This window comes from Cetorhinus maximus, chromosome 11 (genome assembly GCF_964194155.1).
Source record: "Cetorhinus maximus chromosome 11, sCetMax3.hap1.1, whole genome shotgun sequence".
Taxonomy (NCBI): Eukaryota; Metazoa; Chordata; class Chondrichthyes; order Lamniformes; family Cetorhinidae; genus Cetorhinus; species Cetorhinus maximus.
The window spans coordinates 56,083,222-56,108,257 of NC_135889.1; the positions used below are offsets into that span (position 1 = coordinate 56,083,222).

The 25,036-nt window shown below is 41.1% G+C and overlaps 1 protein-coding gene across 50 annotated transcripts in view; it reads left to right on the forward strand.

Moving 5' to 3' along the window:
• The window catches only part of ttn.2 (titin, tandem duplicate 2), a 694,778-nt gene that overhangs the window by 637,581 nt on the left and 32,161 nt on the right, over nt 1-25,036 (forward strand). For all 50 annotated transcript variants that reach the window (XM_078552010.1, XM_078551990.1, XM_078551964.1 and 47 more), the window contains 7 exons: nt 3,869-4,456; nt 4,549-4,653; nt 4,743-4,940; nt 5,036-5,332; nt 5,431-6,018; nt 6,115-6,417; nt 6,528-23,633. In XM_078552010.1, coding sequence (XP_078408136.1) covers nt 3,869-4,456; nt 4,549-4,653; nt 4,743-4,940; nt 5,036-5,332; nt 5,431-6,018; nt 6,115-6,417; nt 6,528-23,633 — 19,185 coding nt within the window. The remainder of the gene's footprint in view (nt 1-3,868; nt 4,457-4,548; nt 4,654-4,742; nt 4,941-5,035; nt 5,333-5,430; nt 6,019-6,114; nt 6,418-6,527; nt 23,634-25,036) is intronic.

Sequence of the window (25,036 nt, forward strand, 5' to 3'; positions counted from 1 at the left end):
AGGAGTGGCAATCACTGGCGGATTGCCACCCGCTCCTATTTTTTCACCTTGCACCGGAGCTCCGCATTTCTCATCTGGACTTCCAAACCAGGCCTTTTCAAAAATGCAGAATGTACTTGTTCTGGGAGTCCTCCTTTGTTGTGCAGGATCATCAGGGGAAGCCAAGCCACTGCCTCTTTTTAAGGCACTACTTGCTGGTAAGTCTTCATTCACTCACTAACACAGTGAAAATCTTTGGGACATTTAAATCGCTGTTCAGTGTGTTAGTGAATAAGTGTGAGTGAGATGAGCGGGTAGGTGTCAAGGTGGTAGGGTGGCATGGTGCATAGGATGGGTAGAGTGCTAAGTGACAGGGTGGTACAGTGGGTAAGGCGACAGGGTGGATAGGGTGGCAGGATGGGTAGGGTGCTAAGTGGCAGGGTGGTACAATGGGTAGGGCCCTAGAAGGGTTGGATGTCAGGGTGGGTAGGATTGGTAGGGTGCATATGAATATGCGAATTGGGAGCAGGAGTAGGTCACTTGGCTCTTCAAGCCTGTTCCACCATTCAATAAGATCATGGCTGGTCTGATTGTAACTTCACATTCCTGCCTACCCCCAATAACCTTTCATCCCCTTGTTAATCAAGAATCTACCCAGTTCTGCCTTAAAAATATTCAAAGACCCTGCTTCCACTGCCTTTTGAGGAAGAGTTCCAAAGACTAACGACCCACTGAGAGAAAAAAATTTCTCCTCATCTCTGTCTTAAATGAGCAACACTTTAGTTTTAAACAGTAGTCCCTAATTCTAGATTCTCCCACATGAGGAAACATCCTCTCCACATTCACCCTGTCAAGACCCCTCAGGATCTTAATTCTTACTCTTACTCATCTAAACTCCAGTGGGCGCAAGCCTAAGCTGTCCAACCTTTCTTCATAAGACAACCAGCTCATTCCTGGTATTAGTCTAGTAAACCTTCTCTGAACTACTTCCAATGCATTTACATCCTTCCCTAAATAAGAAGACCAATACTATACACAGTACTCCAGATGTGGTCTCACCAATGCCATGTATAACTGAAGCATAACCTCCCTACTTTTGTGATCCATTTACCTCACAATAAATGATAACATTCCATTAACTTTCCTAATTCCTTGCTGTACCTGCATACTAGCCTTTTGTGATTCATGCACTAGAAGACCCAGATCCCTCTGAATCTCAGAGCTCTGCAATCTCTCACCATGTAAATAATATGCTTTTTTTAAATTCTTTCTGCCAAAATGGACAATTTCACGTTTGCCCATATTATACTCCATTTCCCAGATCTTTGCCCTGTCACTTAACCTATCTATGTCCCTTTGTATGTCCTTATGCCCTCTTCACAACTTACTTTCCTACCTATCTTTGTGTCATTAGCAAACTTTGCAACCACACCTTTGGTGCCTTCATCCAAGGCATTTATATAAATTGTAAAATGTTGAGCCCCAGCACTGATCCCTGTGGCACACCACTTGTTACAACCTACCAGCCAGAAAAAGACCCATTTATGCCAACTGTTTCCTGCCAGCTGGGTAGGGCGGCAGGGTGGATAGGATACCAGCTAGATATTGTGGTAGGTTCATTAGGGTGGCAGCTGGCAGGGTGGTAGGGTGCCAGCTGTGTAGGGTGGGTAGCATGTCATGGAAGTAGAGTGGGTAGGCTGGTGAGGTCGGATCAGGTCGAATCAGGGGGAGTCAGAAGGTCGGGGTGAGGTCGGGTCAGGTCAAATCGAGGGGAGTCGGAGGGTTGGGGGTCAGTTGGAGGGTCAGAGGGGGGAGTCAGAAGGTCAAGGGGGAGTCAGAAGCTCAGGGAGTCAGTCAAAGGTTCAGGGGAAGGCAGAGGGTCGGGGAAGTCAGAGGGTCGGGGAGAAGTCGAAGGTTCGAGGAGTCAAAGGATCAGAGGTGAATTGAAGAGTTAGCGTGAGTTGGACATTCGGAGAGAGACAGGGTGGGGGAATATCGTAGGGTTGGGGGATGTGTCAGAGAGTCGCGGGGAGTTGGATGGTTGGGGTGGGGAGTTGGATGGCTGGGGGGTGGTGTCAAAGGATCGGGGGGGTGTCCGAGGGTCAGGGAATCGGATGGTCGGAGGATGTCGGGGATGATTCAGAATCTGGGCTTATGGGAAGTTGGTGGATCAGGGGAGTTGGGAGATTGGGGATAGGTTGTGGGGGGGGTGTTGGAAGATCAGAGGGGGTGGTAGTCGGGTGAGTCAATGTGATTGATAATGCATAGTTACTCTGGAGTTAGAACTTTTTTTTGTCTAACGTTTTCTGGGTAAGTCAGAACCATCCGAAGTCTCTGACTCCGGAGAGTCCAGATGCAGGAGAATTGCCCATCAGAAGTCCAAACTTGCTGGGGGATTTCCACATAGTCAGCACATTGGGACTTCCATGGGTCCCATAGTGCATATTGGGCAGCACATGTCAGGTAGTACCATCCGGAAAATTTTTGGGCCTATATATGGATTTCCAGAAGGCATTTGATAAGGTTCTACATAAAAGATTATTAGCTAAATGAAATCTTATGTTTAGAAGGTTGACAGACAATTGAACTGAGGGCCTGAATTTTACCAGGCCCTGGGCGGTGAGCTGGTAGGTGGGTATCTGGTAAAATCATGGGGAGCTGTGTCAGATTGGCTCCCTGATACATTCCAATCATTGAGGCATTTTACCAACAATGGGATAGAAGTGGACAGTCTGCCTACCCCAATTTCCATAGTTAAAAGCCCAATTAGGGGCCATTTTACAATGCTGTTGGCATTTTGCTGATGGTGGATTGATCCCCATCGCATGAGGAGGCCAACAGCCAAATGGGGTCGGCCTCCCAGGCAAAGCAAGCCTGGCAGGGAAAGCAGTCCCTGCAGTCAAAGCAATTTCCCCAGAGGGCTTTCCCTCTAGCATTTGTCCCTTTCATAATGTAAAATTTTGGCTTCACCTACCTACCTTCAGCTACTTGCTGTCGGCCCCAGCTCCCAAGGCTGCCTCACAAGAGACTGGTGGTGCGGCTAAACTGTCGGCCCTCTGATTGAGCTCTTGGGGGCATGTAAACTTGTAAAATGCAGGGGAAGTTCCGCCAGATACCCGTGCATGCTAATGACACACATTTCCGCCCAACATCAGAGATTCCACGCTACCAGCAAAATTCTGGTCAAGGTATTTAAAATGATAAATGGATTGAGTACTGTAGATTGAGAAAAGCTAGTCTCTCTGGTGGAGGAATCCAGAACAAGGGGTCAGAATCTTAAAATTAGAGCTCAGCCATTCCTGAGTAAAATCATGAAGCACTTCTTCACACAAAGGGTAGGAGAAGTATAGAATTCTTATCCCCCAAAAGGCTGTGGATGGTGGGGCAGTTGAAATTTTCAAAACAGATCAACAGATTTTTAACAGTATAGGGTTTTGGGTCGAAGGTGGGTACATAGAGTTGAGGTACATGCCAGCCAAGATCTCATCAAATGGCATAGCAGTGTCAAAAGGCTGAATGACCTATTCCTGTTCCTATTATATATCTCATTCCCATCTTCAATTATAACGTTCCAAGTCTTAATAAATTGCATTTATCTTACATTAAAATTGGCATAAGCCAAAAGCACAATTTGTGCGGTGGTTGTAATGGTTACTTCAATTACACAGTGATCATTATAATAATTTCCTTGAAATTGCTTAGCCAAGATATATCACCTATGGTAAATTATTTTAAGTCAATCGTTAAGTTAAACTGCATGCCTTCTTAAGGCCTCACACATTATAAAACATTGCAAGCTATTATTAAAACATCAGAATGGTTTCAAAGTATACTTGTCAAAACTGAAATTTGAACTTATTAAACTAAATCTATCTCTTTGGCTCAACAGCACCACCGAATATTGACTTACGAGACATCCCTGACCTAACTTACATTGCCAAGGAGGGAAGTAGTATCCGGATAAAGATTCCAATCAGTGGCAAACCTGCACCAAAAGTAACATGGAAGAAAGGTGAAGACCTGCTTCAGGAAAGTGGAAGAATAACTGTGGAATCCACAGCAATTAATACAACTCTCGCAGTGCGAGATTGTCAAAAGAGTGATGCTGGAAAATACACAATCAACTTGAAGAATGTTGCTGGCACTAAAGAAGCTACAATGTACATGAAAGTAGTTGGAAAGCCTGGAATACCAACTGGACCTTTCCGTTTCGATGAAATAACAACAGATGCAATTACTTTAATCTGGGCTCCCCCTAAGGATGATGGTGGTGCAGAAATTACTAACTATATTTTAGAAAAGCGAGATAACATCACCAACAAATGGGTGACAAGTGCCTCTGCTGTACAAAAAACAACATTCAGAATTACAAGGCTTCATGAAGGAAATGAGTATGTGTTTAGAGTCAGTGCTGAGAATAAATATGGAGTGGGAGAAGGCCTGAGATCTGATCCTGTCATAGCCAGGCATCCATTCAGTAAGCATTTTTGCATTTTGCAACTAAACTTTAATTAGAGTGCTACATTCAATTTTAAACGGAATGTTATTTCTCTTTCTTCCTCCCCCAAGATGTGCCTGATGCTCCTTTGCCACCTGAAATAGTTGCAGTCAGGCATGATTCTGTCTCCCTGACTTGGAAGGATCCAAAGAAAACTGGCGGTTCCCCAATCACAGGTACAAAGTTTAATTTCTCCTTTTTGACCTGTAGTTAAACTTATATAACTATGCAGCATTTATTTGAAACTACTTTTTTTTTGCACCAGGTTATCACGTTGAATATAAAGAAAGAAACAGCCTCCTTTGGAAGAGAGCAAATAAGACCATACTAAAAATGAAGGATCATAGAGTGCCAGGCTTGACTGAAGGTCTTGAATATGAATTTAGAGTAATGGCAATTAACTTGGCTGGTGTAGGCAAACCTAGTGGACCATCACATCCTGTTACTACGCTTGATCCAATTGGTAGGTGAAATCCATTGCACAGTTCCTCATTACTTACTATTACACACAACAAATGACAAAAATCAGTGCCTGACATAAAATGTTTTTCTTTTCAGATCCTCCTGGAAAACCTGAAGTCATTAGTGTTACCCGGACATCTGTGACCTTAATCTGGACTGAGCCAAAGTACGATGGTGGTCACAAACTAATTGGCTACGTTGTTGAGAAACGTGATCTGCCTTCAAAGACATGGATGAAAGCAAATCATATTAACATTCAAGACTGTGCTTTTACTGTTACTGATCTTACTGAGGGCTGTAAATATGAATTCCGGATAAGGGCAAAGAATGCAGCAGGAGCAATTAGTCCACCATCTGAAACTACAGGAACCATTATCTGCCAGGATGAATATGGTATGTAATTTTCTTCTTTACCACATGATAAAAACAAAAATGAGGAGGAAAAAAACACATTTAGTAATACTAATTCATTCTTTCTTTTACACCCACAGTGGCACCAACAATTGTAATTGATCCTACTGTTAAAGAAGGTTTAACGGTTAAAGCTGGTGATACTATTGTAATTACTGCTACTAGTATTCTTGGCAAACCTCCACCAACATCAGTGTGGTCTAAAGGTGGAAAAGATTTCAAGGTCTCTGAGATTGTCCAAATTGAAAAAACTCCAACTTCCTCAACGCTATCTGTTAAATATGCTACTAGGAAAGATTCTGGTGAATATACTATCACTGCCAGCAATCCATTTGGCACCAAAGAAGAAAATGTGCATGTGACAGTGTTGGATGTTCCTGGTCCTCCAGGACCTATTGAAATAAGCAATGTTTCATCTGAGAAGGTTACACTAAATTGGTTACCTCCAGCTGAAGATGGAGGTTCTCCAGTCAAATCTTACACAATTGAAAAGAGAGAAACTAGCCGCCTTCTCTGGACTTTAGTTGCCGAAAATGTTCTGAGCTGCAGATATGTTGCAAGTAAACTTATACAGGGAAATGAATATATCTTCCGTGTCTCTGCTGTAAATCAATATGGGATTGGTGAGCCAGTACAGGCAGAACCAGTTAAGATGGTGGACAGTTTTGGTAATCACATTTATTTTTAAAATACTGAACATTATATTACTTTTGTATTTTGGCCTGATAGAAATATAAACTTAATTTATAATATTCCTCTTTCAGGTCCTCCTGGCCCACCTGCAAAGCCTGAGGTCTCTAATGTTACCAAAAGTACTGTTACTATTGGTTGGAAGAGGCCAGCTGATGATGGTGGTAGTGAAATCACAGGATACATTGTAGAACGTAAAGAAAAGAAAGGTCTCAGATGGATTAGAGCAACAAAGAAACCAATATCTGACCTCCGACATAAAGTAACTGGACTGAATGAAGGAACTGAGTATGAATTCCGTGTCAGTGCTGAAAATAAGGCAGGCATTGGACCACCAAGTGATCCATCACAACCGGCATTAACAAAAGATATAGCATGTAAGTAACAAAGATACATTACACTTTTCTCATCTTTGTTGTAGGTACATTATTCTGTGAAACTAGAAATATTTATATGTAATTATATTCTTTTCTTTCAATTTATACAGATGTACCTGGACCACCTTCTAACCCAAGAGTGGTTGACACAACAAAGACTACCGCTAGTTTGACTTGGGGAAAGCCCCACTATGATGGCGGTCTTGACATTATAGGCTATATAGTCGAACACAGGAAAGAAGGAGATGAGAACTGGATAAAAGACACAACAGGCACTGCACTCAGAATAACTGAGTTTGTTGTTGCTAACCTTCAGTCAGGAGAAAAATACCACTTCAGAATTAGTGCCCTCAATGCAGTGGGTGTTGGTGAGCCTGCACAAGTTGAAGATGTTGTTGAAATTAAGGAACGTGAAGTAGCACCTGAATTTGAGTTAGATGCTGAACTGAGAAGAACTCTTGTTGTCAGAGCTGGAGTAAACATTCGCATTTTTGTACCAATCAAGGGACGTCCAACTCCTGATGTCACATGGTTTAAAGAAGACATCCCAGTTAAAGGTCATGCAACTGTAGAAACCACAGATTCATACACATTTCTGCTTATCCCAGATTGCACAAGATACGATGCTGGAAAGTACACAATGTGCCTTGAAAATGTTGCTGGTAAAAAGAGTGGTTTTGTAAATGTGAGAGTCTTAGACTCACCAGGACCACCTATAAATCTCAAAGCAAGAGAAGTAACAAAAGACAGTGTTACAATACAATGGGATATGCCAATGATTGATGGTGGTTCACGGATAACCAATTACATTGTAGAAAAACGAGAATCAACTCGGAAGGCATACTCTACTGTCACAACCAATTGCCAAAAATGTTCACTCAGAATTGTCAATTTGGCAGAAGGATGTGAGTACTACTTCAGAGTAATGGCAGAGAATGAATATGGCATAGGTGAACCAGCTGAGACTACAGATCCTATAAGAGCATCTGAAGCTCCATCACCTCCAGAACGCCTACACATTATGGATATCACAAAACATACTGTTAGTCTGGCTTGGCCAAAACCAGAACATGATGGCGGTAGCAAGATTACAGGATATGTACTTGAGGCACAGAAGAAAGATTCTGAAAAATGGATGCCTTTGGCAACTGTAAAAGCATTAGATTATGTTGCAAAGAATCTTAGTGAAAATGAAGAATACACATTCCGAGTAATGGCAGTAAATGCTGCTGGAAGAAGTGATCCACGAGAAAGCAGACCTGCTCTTGTTAAGGAACAAACAATGCTTCCAGAATTTGATCTACGTGGCATATACCAGAAGCTTGTGATTGCAAAAGCAGGTGATAATATCAAAGTTGATATCCCTGTCCTTGGTCGACCAAAACCAACAGTCACCTGGAAGAAGGAAGACCAGCCTTTGAAGCAGACACAGAGAATAAATGTTGAAAATACAGCAAACTCAACCATACTTAACATCAGTGAATGCATAAGAAATGATAGTGGCAAGTTTACGTTGACAGCTAAAAATATACTTGGTGAAGTAAGTGACATCATCACGGTTCAGGTTCATGACATTCCTGGACCTCCAAAAGGGCCAATTAAATTTGATGAAATTTCATCTGATTACATAATGCTGTCATGGGACCCTCCTGAAAATGATGGAGGCGTGCCAATAAACAATTACATTGTAGAAATGCGTGAGACCAACAGTACATCATGGGTAGAGCTAGCAGCTACTGTAATACGTACATCATATAAAGCTCCCCACCTTACAACTGGAACTGAATATCAATTCCGAGTTAAGGCTCAAAACAGATATGGTGCTGGTCCTGCAATCTCTTCAGAGACTGTTGTTGCAGCATATCCATTTAAGGCACCTGGACCTCCTGGAACTCCACATGTTATTGCTGTTAGTAAGGATTCAATGACTATCACCTGGAATGACCCTGTTTCTGATGGTGGAAGTCCCATTTTTGGATACCACATTGAAAGAAAGGAAAAAAATAGTATACTTTGGCAGACTGTAAATAAGTCTTTGATTGTCGGCACTACATTTAAATCAGCTGGACTTACTGATGGCATTGCATACGAATTCCGTGTTGTAGCAGAAAATATGGCTGGCAAAGGTAAACCAAGTAAACCATCAGAACCAGTATATGCATTGGACCCCATTGATCCTCCTGGTAAACCAGTTCCACTTATCATTACAAGAAATTCTGTAACACTCACCTGGACGAAACCAGAATATGATGGAGGCTTTAAGATAACTGGTTACACAGTTGAAAAAAGGGATCTGCCTGGTGGTCGCTGGCTTAAGGCAAACTTTAGCAATGTACTAGAGACTGTCTTTACTGTCAGTGGTCTTAATGAAGGTGACACATATGAGTTCCGCATAGTAGCTCGTAATGCTGCTGGTTCGATAAGCAAACCATCTGAGCCTACTGATGCAATAATATGCAAAGATGACATTGAAGAACCCAGAATAATGGTTGATGCTAAATTCAAGAGTGTTTTACTATTGAAAGCTGGCGAAACTTTCAAACTTGAAGCAGATGTCAGAGGGCAACCACCACCAACAATGGCTTGGACTAAAGAAGGAAATGAACTTGAAGAAACAGGAAAACTAGAAGTAAAAATGACAGATTTCTCCACTGTTTTAATACACAAAGAGAGTGTAAGAAGAGACGGTGGTGCTTATATGCTTACTGCATCTAATCCTGGAGGAACAGCGAAGCATGTTTTTAATGTCAAGATTTTGGATAGACCAGGACCTCCTGAAGGACCTATGATAATTTCAGATGTCACAGCAGAAAAATGTGTGATATCGTGGCTGCCACCACCAGATGATGGCGGTGCAAAGATTGAACACTATGTCGTTGAAAAGCGTGAAACTAGTAGACTTGCCTGGACTAGTGTGGCTACAGATGTCCAAATAACCAAATTAAAGATATCCAAACTACTGCAAGGGAATGAATATATTTTCCGTGTTATGGCAGTAAATAAATATGGAGTTGGTGAACCATTAGAATCCGATCCTGTTGTTGCTGCTAATCCATTCGTACCACCTAGCCCACCAAAGAATCCTGAAGTTACAGCAATTACCAAGGATTCAATGGTGGTTTGTTGGGGACACCCTGATTCTGATGGTGGAAGTGAAATTACTAACTACATTATTGAGAGGCGTGACAAGACAGGGATGCGCTGGGTTAAATGTAATAAAAGAACGGTAACTGATCTACGATACAAAGTTGGTAGGCTCACAGAAGGACATGAATATGAATACAGAATCATGGCTGAAAATGCTGCTGGTGTAAGTCAACCCAGTTCTTCCAGCCCATACTACAAAGCAATTGACACTGTTTTCAAACCTGGACCACCAGGTAACCCTAGAGTGCTAGATACCAGCAGATCTTCAGTCACTATTGCATGGAATAAACCTATTTATGATGGTGGCTCAGAAATTACAGGTTACATGGTTGAAACAAGTCTCCCTGAAGAAGATGAATGGACAGTTGTAACACCACAGAGTGGACTCAAGGCCACATCGTACACAATCACTGACTTAAAAGAAAACCAAGAGTACAAAGTCCGCATATACGCTATAAACTCTGAAGGTATTGGAGAGCCTGCACAAATCCCTGGAACAGCTAAAGCTGAAGAAAGGTTATTGCCTCCTGAAATTGAGCTTGATGCAGACCTGCGTAAAGTGGTATTGATAAGAGCTTGCTGCACTTTAAGATTATTCGTTACAATTCGAGGAAGACCGACACCTGAGATTAAATGGGCAAGGCAAGATGGGGAGCCCCTAGATAGAGCTTCAATCGAAAATACAAGCTCATATTCTCTCCTTGTCGTTCCAAATGTAAATAGATTTGATAGTGGCAAATATGTCTTAACAGTAGAGAACAGTGGAGGCAGCAAATCTGCTTTTGTCAGTGTTAGAGTTCTGGATACTCCAGGTCCAGCGCAGAATCTTAAAATTAAGGAAGTCTCCAAAGACTCCGTTACAATTACTTGGGAGCCCCCACTTATTGATGGTGGCTCGAAGATTAAGAATTACATTGTAGAGAAAAGAGAATCAACAAGGAAAGCATACTCTACTGTGATTGCGAACTGTCATAAAACAAGCTGGAAGGTGGATCACTTGCTAGAAGGCTGCAACTATTACTTCCGTGTCTTAGCTGAAAATGAATATGGAATAGGTCTTCCTGTTGAGACATCTGACTCGGTTAAAGTATCAGAAAGACCACTACCACCAGGCAAAGTAACCCTTGTTGATGTGACAAGAAACAGTGCAGCTTTGTCATGGGAAAAACCAGAGCATGACGGAGGCAGTAGGATTTTAGGATACATAGTGGAAATGCAAAGTAAAGGCAGTGAAAAGTGGACAACATGTGCTACAGTGAAAATAACTGAAGCCACCATAACAGGATTGACACAAGGTGAAGAATATATATTCCGAGTGTCAGCACAAAATGAAAAAGGTGTCAGTGATCCCCGACAGCTGGGAGTCCCTGTTGTTGCAAAAGATCTTGTAATTGTTCCTGCTTTAAAGCTTCTATTTACCACATTCAGTGTCCTAGCAGGAGAGGACTTAAAAGTTGATGTGCCATTTATTGCACGCCCTAAACCAACTATATCTTGGCTGAAAGATAATCACCCATTAAAACAAACAACAAGGATTAATGCTGAGAGCAAAGATAATAAGGCAGTTTTGATGATCAAGGAGGCCTGTCGTGAAGATATTGGTCAGTACAATATAAAACTTACAAATACTGCTGGGGAAGTGTCTGAAAATCTTAGCATTGTTGTTTTAGACAAGCCTGGGCCTCCAACTGGACCAGTCAAAATTGAGGAGGTTACTGCAGACAATATCGTTATATCATGGAAACCGCCAGAATATGATGGGGGTTGTCAAATCAGTAATTATATCGTTGAAAAAAGAGACACTTCAACGACTGTCTGGCAGATTATTTCTGCTACTGTTGCCCGAACAACTATCAAAGCTGCACGTTTAAAGGCTGGTACGGAATATCAATTCAGGATTGCAGCTGAGAATAGATACGGAAAGAGCAGTTATCTTACTTCTGAATCGATTGTGGCACAATACCCTTACAAGGCTCCTGGTCCACCTGGTACTCCTTTCATAACAAATGTTACAAAGGATAGTATGGTAGTGCAATGGAATGAACCTGTCAATGATGGCGGCAGCAAGATCCTGGGTTACCATCTTGAACGTAAAGAAAGAAACAGCATTTTGTGGATCAAACTGAACAAGACAATTATTTCTGATACGAAATTAAAGTCTACGAATCTTGAAGAGGGCATAGAATATGAATATAGAGTATATGCTGAGAATATTGTTGGCATTGGCAAACCGAGCAAAGTATCTGAATGTGTGGCAGCTAGAGATCCTTGTGATCCACCAGGTCGCCCTGAAGCTATAATTGTCACTAGAAATGCAGTGACACTGCAGTGGACCAAGCCTGAGTATGACGGAGGCAGCAAAATCATTGGCTATGTTGTTGAAAAGAAAGAACTTCCTGATGGTCGTTGGATGAAATCCAGCTTTACTAATGTCATCGATATTCAGTATGCTGTAACTGGCTTAGTAGAAGACCAGAGATACGAGTTCAGGGTAATTGCTAGAAATGCAGCTGGTGTATTCAGTGAACCATCTGAATCCACTGGTCCAATTACTGTTAGAGATGAAGTAGACCCACCACGAATTAGCATGGATCCACAATATAAGGAAGGTATTGTAGTACATGCAGGCGAAGCATTCAAAATTGAAGCTGATGTTTATGGAAAACCAATACCTACAATCCAGTGGATGAAAGGAACTCAAGTACTTGAAAACACAGCTAGGCTTGAAATGAAAAGTACAGATTTTAACACCATTCTGGCTGTCAAGGAAACTATTCGTGTAGATAGTGGCCACTATACCCTCTTGGTAAAGAATGTAGCTGGTGAAAAGTCTGTTGCTGTTAATGTGAAGGTACTAGACAGACCAGGACCACCTGAAGGCCCAATTGTTATAACTGGGGTAACTGCTGAAAAATGTTCATTAACCTGGAAGCCACCAAAACAAGATGGCGGTAGCGATGTTTCACATTACATTGTTGAAAGAAGAGAAACTAGCCGTTTGGTCTGGACATTAGTTGAATCTAATGTGCAGACTACAAGTTGCAAAGTTACTAAACTTCTGGAAGGAAATGAATATATCTTCCGTATTATGGGTGTAAACAAATATGGTGTAGGTGAGTTACTTGAATCTGATCCAGTAATAGCAAACAATCCATTTGTACGCCCTGATGCACCAAAGACACCTGAGGTTACTGCTGTTACAAAGGACTCAATGATCGTTGTATGGGGAAGACCTGCATCTGATGGTGGTAGTGAAATCCATGGTTACATTTTGGAAAAACGTGACAAGGAGGGCATTAGATGGACAAGGTGTAACAAACGGCTGGTTAGTGAACTACGTTTCAGGGTAACTGGACTTATAGAAAACCATAATTATGAATTTAGGGTATCTGCTGAAAATGCTGCTGGTATCAGTGAACCAAGTCCATGCTCCATTTTCTACAAGGCATCTGACCCTATCTACAAACCTGGACCACCCAACAATCCTAAAGTAACTGATTTTACAAGATCTTCTGTCTTCCTTTCATGGGGTAAACCCATTTATGATGGCGGATGTGAAATCCAAGCATATCTTGTGGAGATGTGTGATGTAAGCACTGAAGAATGGACAATGTGCACAACAGCAAGTGGCATCAAGCAGACCCGATTTGAAGTGGATAAATTGCTGGAAAAGCACGAATACAAGTTCCGTGTATGTGCCGTCAATAAGGCAGGAGTTGGTGAACCTGCTGACATTCCTGACACTGTCCTTTTGGAGGATAAGTTAGAAGCTCCAGACCTTGACCTTGATGCTGATTTGAGGAAAATTATTAATGTCAGAGCTAGTTGTTCTTTGAGATTATTTGTTCCTATCAGAGGCCGTCCTGCTCCAGAAGTGAAATGGACCAAGGCAGATGGTGAAATAAGAGACACTGCACAGATTGAAGTTTCTGAAAGTTATACATTGCTTGTACTTGATAATGTTAATAGGTATGACTCAGGCAAATACATATTAACTTTGGAAAACAGTAGCGGAACAAAATCTGCCTTTGTTACTGTGAGAGTCCTTGATACCCCAAGCCCCCCAGTTAATTTCAAGGTGAAGGAAATAACAAAGGATAGCGTCACCTTATCCTGGGAACATCCTCTGTTGGACGGAGGTGCTAAAATTAAGAATTTCATTGTAGAAAAACGAGAATCTACAAGGAAAGCCTACTCAGCTGTTATCACAAACTGCCACAAGACCTCTTTTAAGGTAGAACAACTTCAAGAAGGTTGTAATTATTATTTTAGAGTAACTGCTGAAAACGAGCATGGAATTGGATTACCTGCAGAAACAGTTGACCCAGTTAAAATATCTGAGGTGCCACAGCCTCCAGGAAAGATAACAGTGGTTGATGTGACAAGAAAGTCTGTGTCCCTTACCTGGGAGAAACCGGAACATGATGGTGGCAGCAAAATTATCCAGTATATTGTAGAAATGCAAAGTAAAGGTAGTGAAAAATGGTTGGCATGTGCACATGTGAAAACACTTGAGGCAATAATCAGTAACCTAGCTCAAGGAGAGGAGTATCTGTTTAGAGTCATGGCAGTGAATGAAAAAGGCAAGAGTGACCCAAGAACTCTTGCCGTGCCTGTGGTTGCTAAAGATCTAGTGATTGACCCAGATGTCAGACCAGCATTTAGTAGTTATAGTGTACAGGTAGGACAGGACTTAAAAATCGAGATCCCTATTGCTGGACGTCCTAAACCAAATATTACTTGGACAAAGGATGGTCAGCCACTCAAGCAGACAACCAGAGTCAATGTTACTCATTCTGACAATACTACAGCCCTAAACATCAAGGAATCAATTAGAGATGATAATGGATTGTATGGTATCACCGTGGATAATGTTGTTGGGCAAAAGACAGCCACTATTGAAATAATAACACTTGATAAGCCAGGTCCACCAAGTGGCCCAGTAAGGTTTGATGCAGTTAGTGCTGAAAGCATCACAATTTCATGGGATCCACCAAGCTTTACTGGTGGCTGTCAGATAAATAACTATGTAGTTGAGAAGAGAGATACAACTACTGTAAACTGGGAGATTGTATCAGCTACAGTTGCTAGAACAAGTCTGAAGATAAGCAAACTTAAAACTGGAGCAGAATATCAGTTTAGAGTATTTGCAGAAAATAGATATGGTAGAAGTTTTGCTTTGGATTCTCAGGCAGTTGTAGCACAGTATCCATTTAAAGAACCTGGCCCACCAGGTACTCCATTCGTATCAGCTACTACTAAGGACAGCATGGAAGTGCAGTGGCATGAACCAATTAATGATGGAGGTAGCAAAATCTTAGGATACCACCTTGAGCGCAAAGAAAGAAACAGCATTCTTTGGACAAAAATCAATAGGACCATTATACAGGATACAAGATTTAAGACCTCGGGACTTGAAGAAGGCATTGAATATGAATTCAAAGTATATGCTGAAAATATTGTTGGTACTGGAAAACCCAGCAAAGTGTCTGAATGCTATTTTGCTCGTGATCCATGTGATCCACCAGGTTGTCCAGAAGCCATTATCGTAACCAGGAACTCAATAACACTTCAGTGGACAAAGCCGGAATATGATGGTGGCAGTATCATAACTGGATATATAGTAGAGAAGCGTGACTTACCTGAGGGTCGCTGGATGAAGGCAAGCTTTACAAATGTTATTGAGACTCAATTCACTGTAACTGGCCTCACTGAAGATGAAAAATATGACTTCAGGGTCATTGCTAAGAATGCTGCTGGTACAATTAGCAAGCCATCTGACAACACTGGACCAATTGTTGCAAAGGATGAAGTTGAACCACCTAGACTAGCTATGGATCCAAAATACAGAGACACAATAGTGGTTAATGCAGGTGATGCATTTAAGTTAGAAGCTGATGTTCATGGCAAACCATTACCCATTATCCAGTGGTTCAAAGGTGAAAAAGAAGTTGAAGAATCAGCAAGACTTGAGGTTAAAAATACAGATTTCAGAGCTTTGCTCCTTGTTAAGGATGCAATTAGAGTGGATGGTGGGCAGTACATTCTTCAAGCTTCTAATGTGGCTGGTACAAAATCTGTTCCTATCAATGTAAAAGTTTTGGACAGACCAGGACCTCCAGCAGAGCCAATCCAAGTTACTGGTGTCACTGCTGAAAAGTGTTCATTGTCTTGGGGCCCACCACAACATGATGGTGGAAGTGCTATTTTACACTATATTATTGAGAAAAGAGAAACTAGTCGCCTTGCTTGGACTGTTGTGGCCTCAGATGTCCAAACTACTATGCATAAAGTTACCAAGCTTTTAGAAGGTAATGAATATATCTTCCGTGTAATGGCTGTCAACAAGTTTGGTGTTGGTGAATCTTTGGAGTCTGCACCCATATTAATGAAGAGTCCGTTTGTACCTCCTGGTGCACCAAAATCTTTGGAAGTAACCAATGTTGCAAAAGACTCAATGACTATCTGCTGGAATAGACCAGACAGCGATGGTGGAAGTGAAATTATAGGTTATATTATAGAGAAGAGGGACAGGACTGGAATCAGATGGACAAAGTGCAACAAGCATAGAGTAACAGATTTGCGCTTCAGAGCCACAGGACTCACAGAAGACCATGAATATGAATTTAGGTTATCTGCAGAAAATGCTGCTGGGATTGGCGAACCAAGTCAACCAACAAATTTCTATAAAGCATGTGATCCTGTTTACAAACCTGGGCCACCAGCAAATCCACATGTTGTAGACGCTACAAAAAATTCTGTTGTGCTTATTTGGGGAAAACCAATTTATGATGGCGGCAGTGACATTCAAGGATACATAGTAGAAATCCGCAAAGCAGATGAGGAAGACTGGACAATGTGCACACCACCATCTGGACTACAGGTCACCCGCTTTGAAATTGGGAAACTTACTGAACATCAGGAATACAACGTTCGTGTCTGTGCCATCAACAAGGTTGGAGTTGGTGAACCAGCAACAGTAGCTGGCATAGTTAAACCAGAAGATAAACATGAAGCACCTGAAATTGAACTTCCAGCAGAGTTAAGAAAAGGAATCACAGTTAGAGCTGGCAATACTGTCAGAATCTTCATACCATTTAAAGGTAGACCAACTCCTGAGATCAGTTGGTCAAAGGACGAGGGAGAACCAACTGAAAAGTCTCAAGTAGAAAAGGGCCTAAATTATACCCAAGTAACAATAGACAATTGTGATAGAAATGATGCTGGAAAATATATTCTGACTTTAGTGAACAGCAGTGGTACTAAGTCTGCATTTGTTACAGTAAAAGTTTTTGACACACCTGGTGCTCCACAAAATTTAACTATAAAGGATGTAAAGAAAGAATCAATTACACTGCAATGGGAACCACCCATTATTGATGGAGGAGCAAAGATTAAAAACTATGTTATTGACAAGCGTGAATCAACCAGGAAAGCTTATGCTAATGTAACTGCTAAATGTAACAAGTGCAGTTTCAAAGCAGAAAATCTTACTGAAGGAGCTGTTTATTATTTCCGAGTGATGGCAGAGAATGAGTTTGGTATTGGTATACCTGTTGAGACTATGGATGCTGTAAAGGCTTCTGAGCCACCTTTACCACCAGGAAAAATCACTGTTGTTGATGTCACCCAGAAGAGTGTGTCTCTAATCTGGGAGAAGCCCGAACACGATGGAGGTAGCAGAATCATGGGATACTTGATAGAAATGCAGCCTAAAGGATCTGACCAATGGGGTGTTATTACCCAGTCCAAGACATGTGATGCAGTAGTTTCTGGCCTCAGTTCGGGACAGGAATATCTCTTCCGTGTAATTGCTTTCAATGAGAAAGGAAAAAGTGATCCTAGACTCTTAGCTTTACCAGTGATAGCTAAAGATCAAAGTATTGCACCTGATTTCAGACTCCTGTTCAACACATACAGTGTCCCAGCCGGGGAAAACCTAAAGGTTGAAGTTCCATTTATTGGCTGTCCCAAACCTAAAATTATATGGAAGAAGGATGGGCAGACACTAAAACAGACAATAAGAATTAATGTGGAGGATGCAGCAACAGCAACAACTCTCCATATTAAAGAAAGTCATAGAGATGACCATGGGAAGTATTCTGTAAGTGCTACAAACAGTGCTGGGACCGTAACAGAAGAGATTGGCATCATTGTGCTTGATAAGCCAGGTCCTCCAGTTGGACCAGTACGATTTGATGAAGTTAGCGCTAATTTTGTTGTAATGTCATGGAATCCACCAGAATATACAGGAGGCTGTCAAATTAACAACTATATTGTTGAAAAACGGGACACAACTACTACTATTTGGCAGCTGGTGTCTGCAACTGTGGCAAGAACAACTATTAAAGTTACTAAACTTACCACAGGATCTGAGTATCAATTCAAAATCTTTGCTGAAAATAGATATGGAAAGAGTTCATCTTTAGATTCTACAGCAGTCATTGCACAGTACCCATACAAACATCCCGGTCCTCCAGGCACTCCATTTGTGTCATCTGCCACAAAGGACACCATGTATGTGCAATGGAATGAGCCAGTGATTGATGGTGGAAGTAAAATTTTGGGTTACCATCTTGAACGCAAAGAAAGGAACAGCATTCTTTGGACAAAACTGAACAAATCAATGATTCAAGATACGCTTTACAAGTGTAACAATCTAGAAGAAGGTATTGAATATGAGTTCAGAGTTTATGCAGAGAATATTGTTGGCACTGGTAAACCTAGCAAAGTTTCTGAATGTTATGTAGCCCGTGACCCTTGTGATCCTCCTGGCCGTCCTGATGCTGTTGTCATCACAAGAAATTATGTTACCCTACAGTGGAAGAAGCCTCAGTATGATGGTGGCAGCAAAATTACTGGATATGTGATAGAAAAGAAAGAACTTCCTGATGGTCGCTGGATGAAAGCTAGTTTTACCAACATAATTGACACTGAATTTACTGTTTCTGGGTTAACTGAAGATGCAAAATATGAATTTAGAGCAATTGCAAGAAATGCAGCTGGTATTTTCAGTGAACCATCTGAAAGCACTGGACCAATTACAGCAAGAGATGAAATTGAAGCTCCGAGAGCTTCCATGGACCCTAAGTACAAAGATGTAATTGTTGTAAATGCAGGGGACAGCTTTGTACTAGAGGCTGACATCCATGGTAAACCTGTACCTGATGTAACATGGATCAAAGATGGCAAAGATATTGAAGCAAATGTTGCTAGAATGGAAACTAAAACTACCATTCATAAAACTAGTCTGGCTGTCAAGGATTGCATACGAATTGATGGAGGACACTATGTACTTAAACTCAGTAACGTAGGTGGAACAAAATCTATTCCAATAACTGTTAAGGTCCTTGATAGGCCTGGTCCTCCTGATGGTGTTTTGACAGTTTCTGGTGTAACTGCAGAGAAGTGCTACTTGGCTTGGAACCCTCCTTCTCAAGACGGCGGTGCCAATATTTCCCACTACATAATAGAAAAGAGAGAAACTTCCCGACTTTCATGGACACAAGTAGCATCTGATGTACAAGCTATTAGTCACAAAGTAACCAAACTTCTTCCAGGTAATGAGTATATATTCCGTGTCATGGCAGTAAATAAATATGGAGTTGGTGAACCACTAGAATCTGATCCAATTGTGGCTAAGAACCCATTTCATACACCAAGTGCACCAACAGTGCCTGAGGTTACAACTATTACTAAAGATTCTATGGTTGTGACATGGGGGCACCCTGTGGATGATGGTGGAACTGAAATTGAAGGTTATATACTGGAGAAGCGAGACAAAGATGGAATCAGGTGGACCAAGTGCAATAAAAAGAGGCTGAGTGATTTAAGGTTTAGAGCTACTGGTTTAACAGAAGGTCACTTCTATGAATTCCGTGTATCTGCTGAAAATGCTGCAGGTGTAGGTGATCCAAGTGAGCCATCCACTTTCTACAGAGCTTGTGATGTAGTATATGTTCCTGGTCCTCCAAGCAATCCAAAGGTGGCAGACACAACAAGATCCACAGTAGCCCTCATATGGGGCAAGCCAATTTATGATGGAGGAGCTACAATTAAGGGTTATACTGTAGAGGTGAAAGAGACAAATACTGATAACTGGATCACATGCACACCTCCAACAGGTGTGCAATCAACACATTTCACAGTAGAAGACTTGAAGGAGAAAACTGAATATAACGTTCGCATCTGTGCTATTAATTCAGAAGGAGTTGGAGAACCTGCCAATGTTTCTGGGACAGTAATTGCAGCTGATAAACTTGAGCCACCAGAAATTGAGCTAGATGCTAATCTCAGGAAGGTTGTGTCTGTACATGCTGGTGGTACTTTGAGGTTATTTGTTCCCATTAAAGGCAGACCAGAGCCGGAAGTAAAATGGGAAAAAGCTGAAGGTGCTCTAAGTGAGCGAGCCCAGATTGAAGTTACAAGCTCTTACACTATGCTGGTTATTGATAATGTTAACAGATTTCATAGTGGCAAGTATAATTTGACTTTGGAAAATAACAGCGGTGTTAAATCTGCTTTTGTTAATGTCAGAGTACTTGATTCACCAAGTGCTCCTATGAACCTACACATAAAAGAAGTGAAGAAAGATTCGGTGACTATATCATGGGAGCCACCCCTTATTGATGGCGGGGCAAAGATCACCAATTACATTGTTGAAAAACGTGAATCTACTAGAAAGGCTTATGCTGCTGTTACCAACAATTGTACTAAAAACACATTCAAAATTGAATCTCTTCAAGAAGGCGGTATTTATTTCTTCCGTGTAATGGCAGTTAATGAGTATGGAATAGGCTTGCCAGCAGAGTCTGCTGAACCCATTAAAGCATCTGAGGTACCCTTACCTCCTGGCAAAGTGACATTGGTAGATATAACACGAAATAGTGCAACACTTACCTGGGAGAAACCTGAGCATGATGGAGGTAGCAAAATAACTTCCTACATTGTCCAAATGCAGACAAAAGGAAGTGAAAAATGGATTTCATGTGCCCAAGTGAAAACATTAGAAACAACAGTGAAAGGACTAACCACCGGTGAGGAATACACCTTTTGTGTAATAGCTGTGAATGAGAAAGGAAAGAGTGACCCAAGACAGTTGGGAGTACCAGTGGTTGCAAAAGATGTTGAAATTGAGCCATCTGTTGAGCTCCTTTTCAACAGTTTTAGTATAAAAGCTGGTGATGACCTCACGATTGACATACCATTTAGAGGAAGACCTTTGCCAACTGTGACATGGAAGAAAAATGGAGAGCCTTTGAAACAGACAACACGAATAAATGTTCAGACATCAAATACATCAACACTTCTTACCATCAAGGAAGCCTTAAAGGAAGATGTTGGAAAATATGAAGTAATTTTTTCTAATAGTACGGGATCAAAAACTGTCTTAATTACCGTAATTGTTCTTGACAAACCTGGACCGCCTAGTTCTATTCATATTGATGAAGTCAGTTCTGATTACATAACTATATCTTGGAAGCCACCGGAGTATGATGGTGGTTGCCAAATTAACAATTACATTGTTGAAAAGAGAGATACCACTACAACTGCATGGGAAACTGTTTCTGCTGCTGTAGCAAGAACTTCAATTAAAGTCATAAATCTTACAGCAAAATGCGAATACCAGTTCCGTGTTTATGCAGAAAACCGATATGGCAAGAGCCACTATATTGACTCTCCCGCTGTTGTTGCAGAGTATCCATTTAAACCACCTGGTCCTCCTTCAACTCCTATTGTTGCACATGCTACCAAAGGTTATATGATTGTAAAATGGAATGAACCAGTTGTTGATGGAGGTTCCAAAATTGTTGGCTACCACCTTGAATGCAAAGAAAGAAGCAGTATCTTGTGGACAAAGATGAATCGAGGTCCTATAACTGACACAAAAATGAAAGTAACTGGCCTTGAAGAAGGTCTGGCATATGAGTATCGTGTGTATGCTGAGAACATTGCTGGTATTGGTAAACACAGTAAGGTTTCTGAACCTGTTGCAGCAAGGGACCCCTGTGATCCTCCAGGTCAACCTGAAGTAACATATATTACAAGAACCTCTGTTTCATTATCTTGGACCAAGCCAGAATATGATGGTGGTGCTAAAGTTACTGGTTATGTTATTGAATCTAGGGAGCTACCTGATGGACGCTGGCTTAAGTGTAATTTTACTAATGTCCAAGAAACATATTTTGATGTTACTGGTCTTAGCGAAGATCAGCGTTATGAGTTCCACATTATTGCAAAGAATGCTGCAGGGTTATTCAGTGAACCATCTGAGTCAACAGGACCCATTACTGTTAAGGATGATATGGAAGCCCCAAGAATTATGATGGATGCTAAATTTAGAGAGGTTATTGTTAAGGCAGGTGAGACTGTCAAGGTTAATGCAGATATTGCAGGTCGTCCTCTTCCAGTGATATCATGGACAAAGGATGGTAAAGAGCTTGAAGGACAAGCTAGAGTTGAAATCCAATCAACTGACAACAGCACTGCAATTGTCATTAAGGACTGCATTAGGCGAGACTCAGGACAATATATTGTGACATTGCAGAATGTTGCAGGAACAAGGTCCCTGGCAGTTAACTGCAAGGTACTTGATAGACCAGGCCCACCTGCTGGTCCTTTGGAAATAGCTGGCCGTACAGCTGAAAAGTGTTCACTGTCGTGGGCACCTCCTCAAGAAAATGGAGGAGCAGAAATTGATCACTATATTGTAGAAAAGCGTGAAACAAGTCGCCTTGCTTGGACTTTTGTAACAGAAAACTTACCAACAACATCCTGTAAAGTAACTAAACTGCTGAAAGGCAATGAGTATGTTTTCAGAGTGATGGGAGTGAATAAGTATGGAGTTGGTGAAGCGTTAGAGAGTGAACCTGTAAAAGCCATTGATCCGTTCACAATTCCTGATGCACCAAAATCAATAGATATAACCAATGTCACAAAGAATACCATGACTATCTGCTGGGAAAGACCTGACAGTGATGGTGGAAATCCAATTGCAGGATATATAATTGAGAAGCGAGAAAAGAATGGTTTACGTTGGATTCGAGTTACTAAGAAACCTGTGTATGATCTAAGAATAAAAGCAACAGGGCTTCGTGAAGGTGCTGATTATGAATATCGTGTACATGCAGAAAATGCTGCTGGTGTTGGTCCTCCAAGTGAACCATCGGCATTTGTTCGTGCAGAAGATCCAATTTTCATACCTTCTCCTCCATCCAAACCAAAAATTATTGATTCAGCAAAGACAAGCATTACTGTCGGCTGGGCAAAGCCACTGTTTGATGGTGGAACACCTGTCACTGGATACAATGTAGAATATAAAAAGTCTGAAGACACTGAATGGACAACAGCAGTTCAGAATTTGAGAGGCACAGAATACACAGTACTTGGACTTACATCTGGAATAGAGTATGTTTTCTGTGTACGATCAATTAACAAAGTTGGTGTTAGTGAACCAAGTGAAATATCTGACCCACAGTTTGCAAAAGAGAGAGAAGAGGAACCTACATTTGATATTGATAATGAAATGCGCAAAACTTTAATTGTCAAGGCTGGAAGTTCCTTTACATTACCTGTGCCTTTTAGAGGAAAACCAACACCCAATGTTATGTGGAGCAAACCTGATGTAGACCTCCGTGTAAGAGGAAGTATTGATACTACTGATTCAAGCACCTCCTTAACAATAGAAAAAGCAACAAGGAATGACTGTGGTAAATACACAGTAACATTGCAGAATGTCTTAGCTACTGCCACACTAACACTAGTTGTCAAGGTTCTGGATTCACCTGGACCTCCTGGCACTATTATTATAAAAGAAGTTACCAAGGAATCTGTACTGCTGGCCTGGGATGTACCAGAAAATGAAGGCGGTGCTCCAGTGAAGAATTATCATATTGAAAAACGTGAAGCTAGTAAGAAGGCATGGGTCACCGTAACAAGCAATTGTCAACGTCTTACTTACAAAGCTACCAACTTACAAGAAGGTGCCATTTACTACTTCCGTGTCCGGGGTGAAAATGAGTTTGGTGTTGGTGTACCTGTTGAGACCAAGGAGGGCGTTAAAGTGACAGGTAATTTATCAATTTCTTACAATCTTTTGAACATTTTCATAATTAGTTATTGAACTATAATACCTAGCTATGGAGCATAACCATATTGCATTGATGTTCTCTGTATTACATCACAGAATTAGTAATAGAACTGTTGCATAATTTCCTAAAGGTCATGAGTTCATAATTTCAGCCCATCCTTTTGTATGTTGATAAAGAGAAATATTCTCAAAACATGGAAATGATTGGTCTGGACAGCTTTCAAATACTTTCTGAATTTTTTTTATAGTACATAAGGTACATATAGTACATGAACCATCTGCCACTTTATAGCGGAATAGTTTATGCCATGGGAAAAACAAACTGTGAAAATTACTTACAAACAAATATGGCTTAGCACATTTATTACAGTGACACAACAAGACAAAAATTTGTTGGTGCCTACAACATGCACACAAACTGAGAACCCGAGACGGCCTCAAAATTAGAACTTGAAATTCAGTAATTGGGTGGCCTGCCAGCACTTGTCAGACTCCACAGGCAGTTCGTTAATCTGAAGAAAATGGATGCTGGACTACTTTAATACTGGCAGCAGTCTGTGGGCAAGTTCTGGGAAGGAAGAGGGTCAGAAGCACAGGGTGGACATTGTGATGGAGATGGGAGTGGTTAAAGGTGTGATTGAGATACTATGGAAGTAGAGGAGCACTCTTTTTCTTCTTGACCCACAGCAATGTCATATCCAATTCATGTTTTAAACACTGTTGGCATTCAGTCGTTGCTAGGCACCAGTGGCTGCTGAATAATCAGGAGTGGAGCAATTCTGGAACTGGTTCTCTTGTGTGATATCCAATTTTCCAGTGGGAGCTAGGTCCAGCAATTAATAAACCTTATTTACATTTGCCAGGGGCCTAATGTGATTTCTGACTGCTGCTAGGGTTGCTTGAAATGAGGTCTGACCCAGTATAGTGTTGGACGTCTTGCAGATGTGAAATTAAAATAGGGACAGTGAGGTCCAATTTCTACCCCATGTTTAGGACATAGATTCTCCCTTCTTAATACTGATATAATTTACCCTCAATCTTTACTTGTTCATTTGGCGATGTCAAGTGAATGTGGGGTGCAACCAAAAAGGAGAAAGCATATATTTGAAAGTTGGTCAACCAGTTTTGTAGTTTGTAGAAGTATAAGAATATCAAACACCAAAGAACAAGTTTTCTGTTTGTACCCTGAAATTGGGCACATTTCATGGTTTGGAAAAATTAGGAAGAAAACCAAAGGAAATAACATACAAAATAAAAATTAGAAAATTAAAATGGTCTAAGTATTCTACTTGTAAATTAGAACATTAAATTAAACAAATTGAATTTGCCTCTTAATTGAGGCAAAGTATAATAAAATCTGGAAATTACATCTGACATTGAACA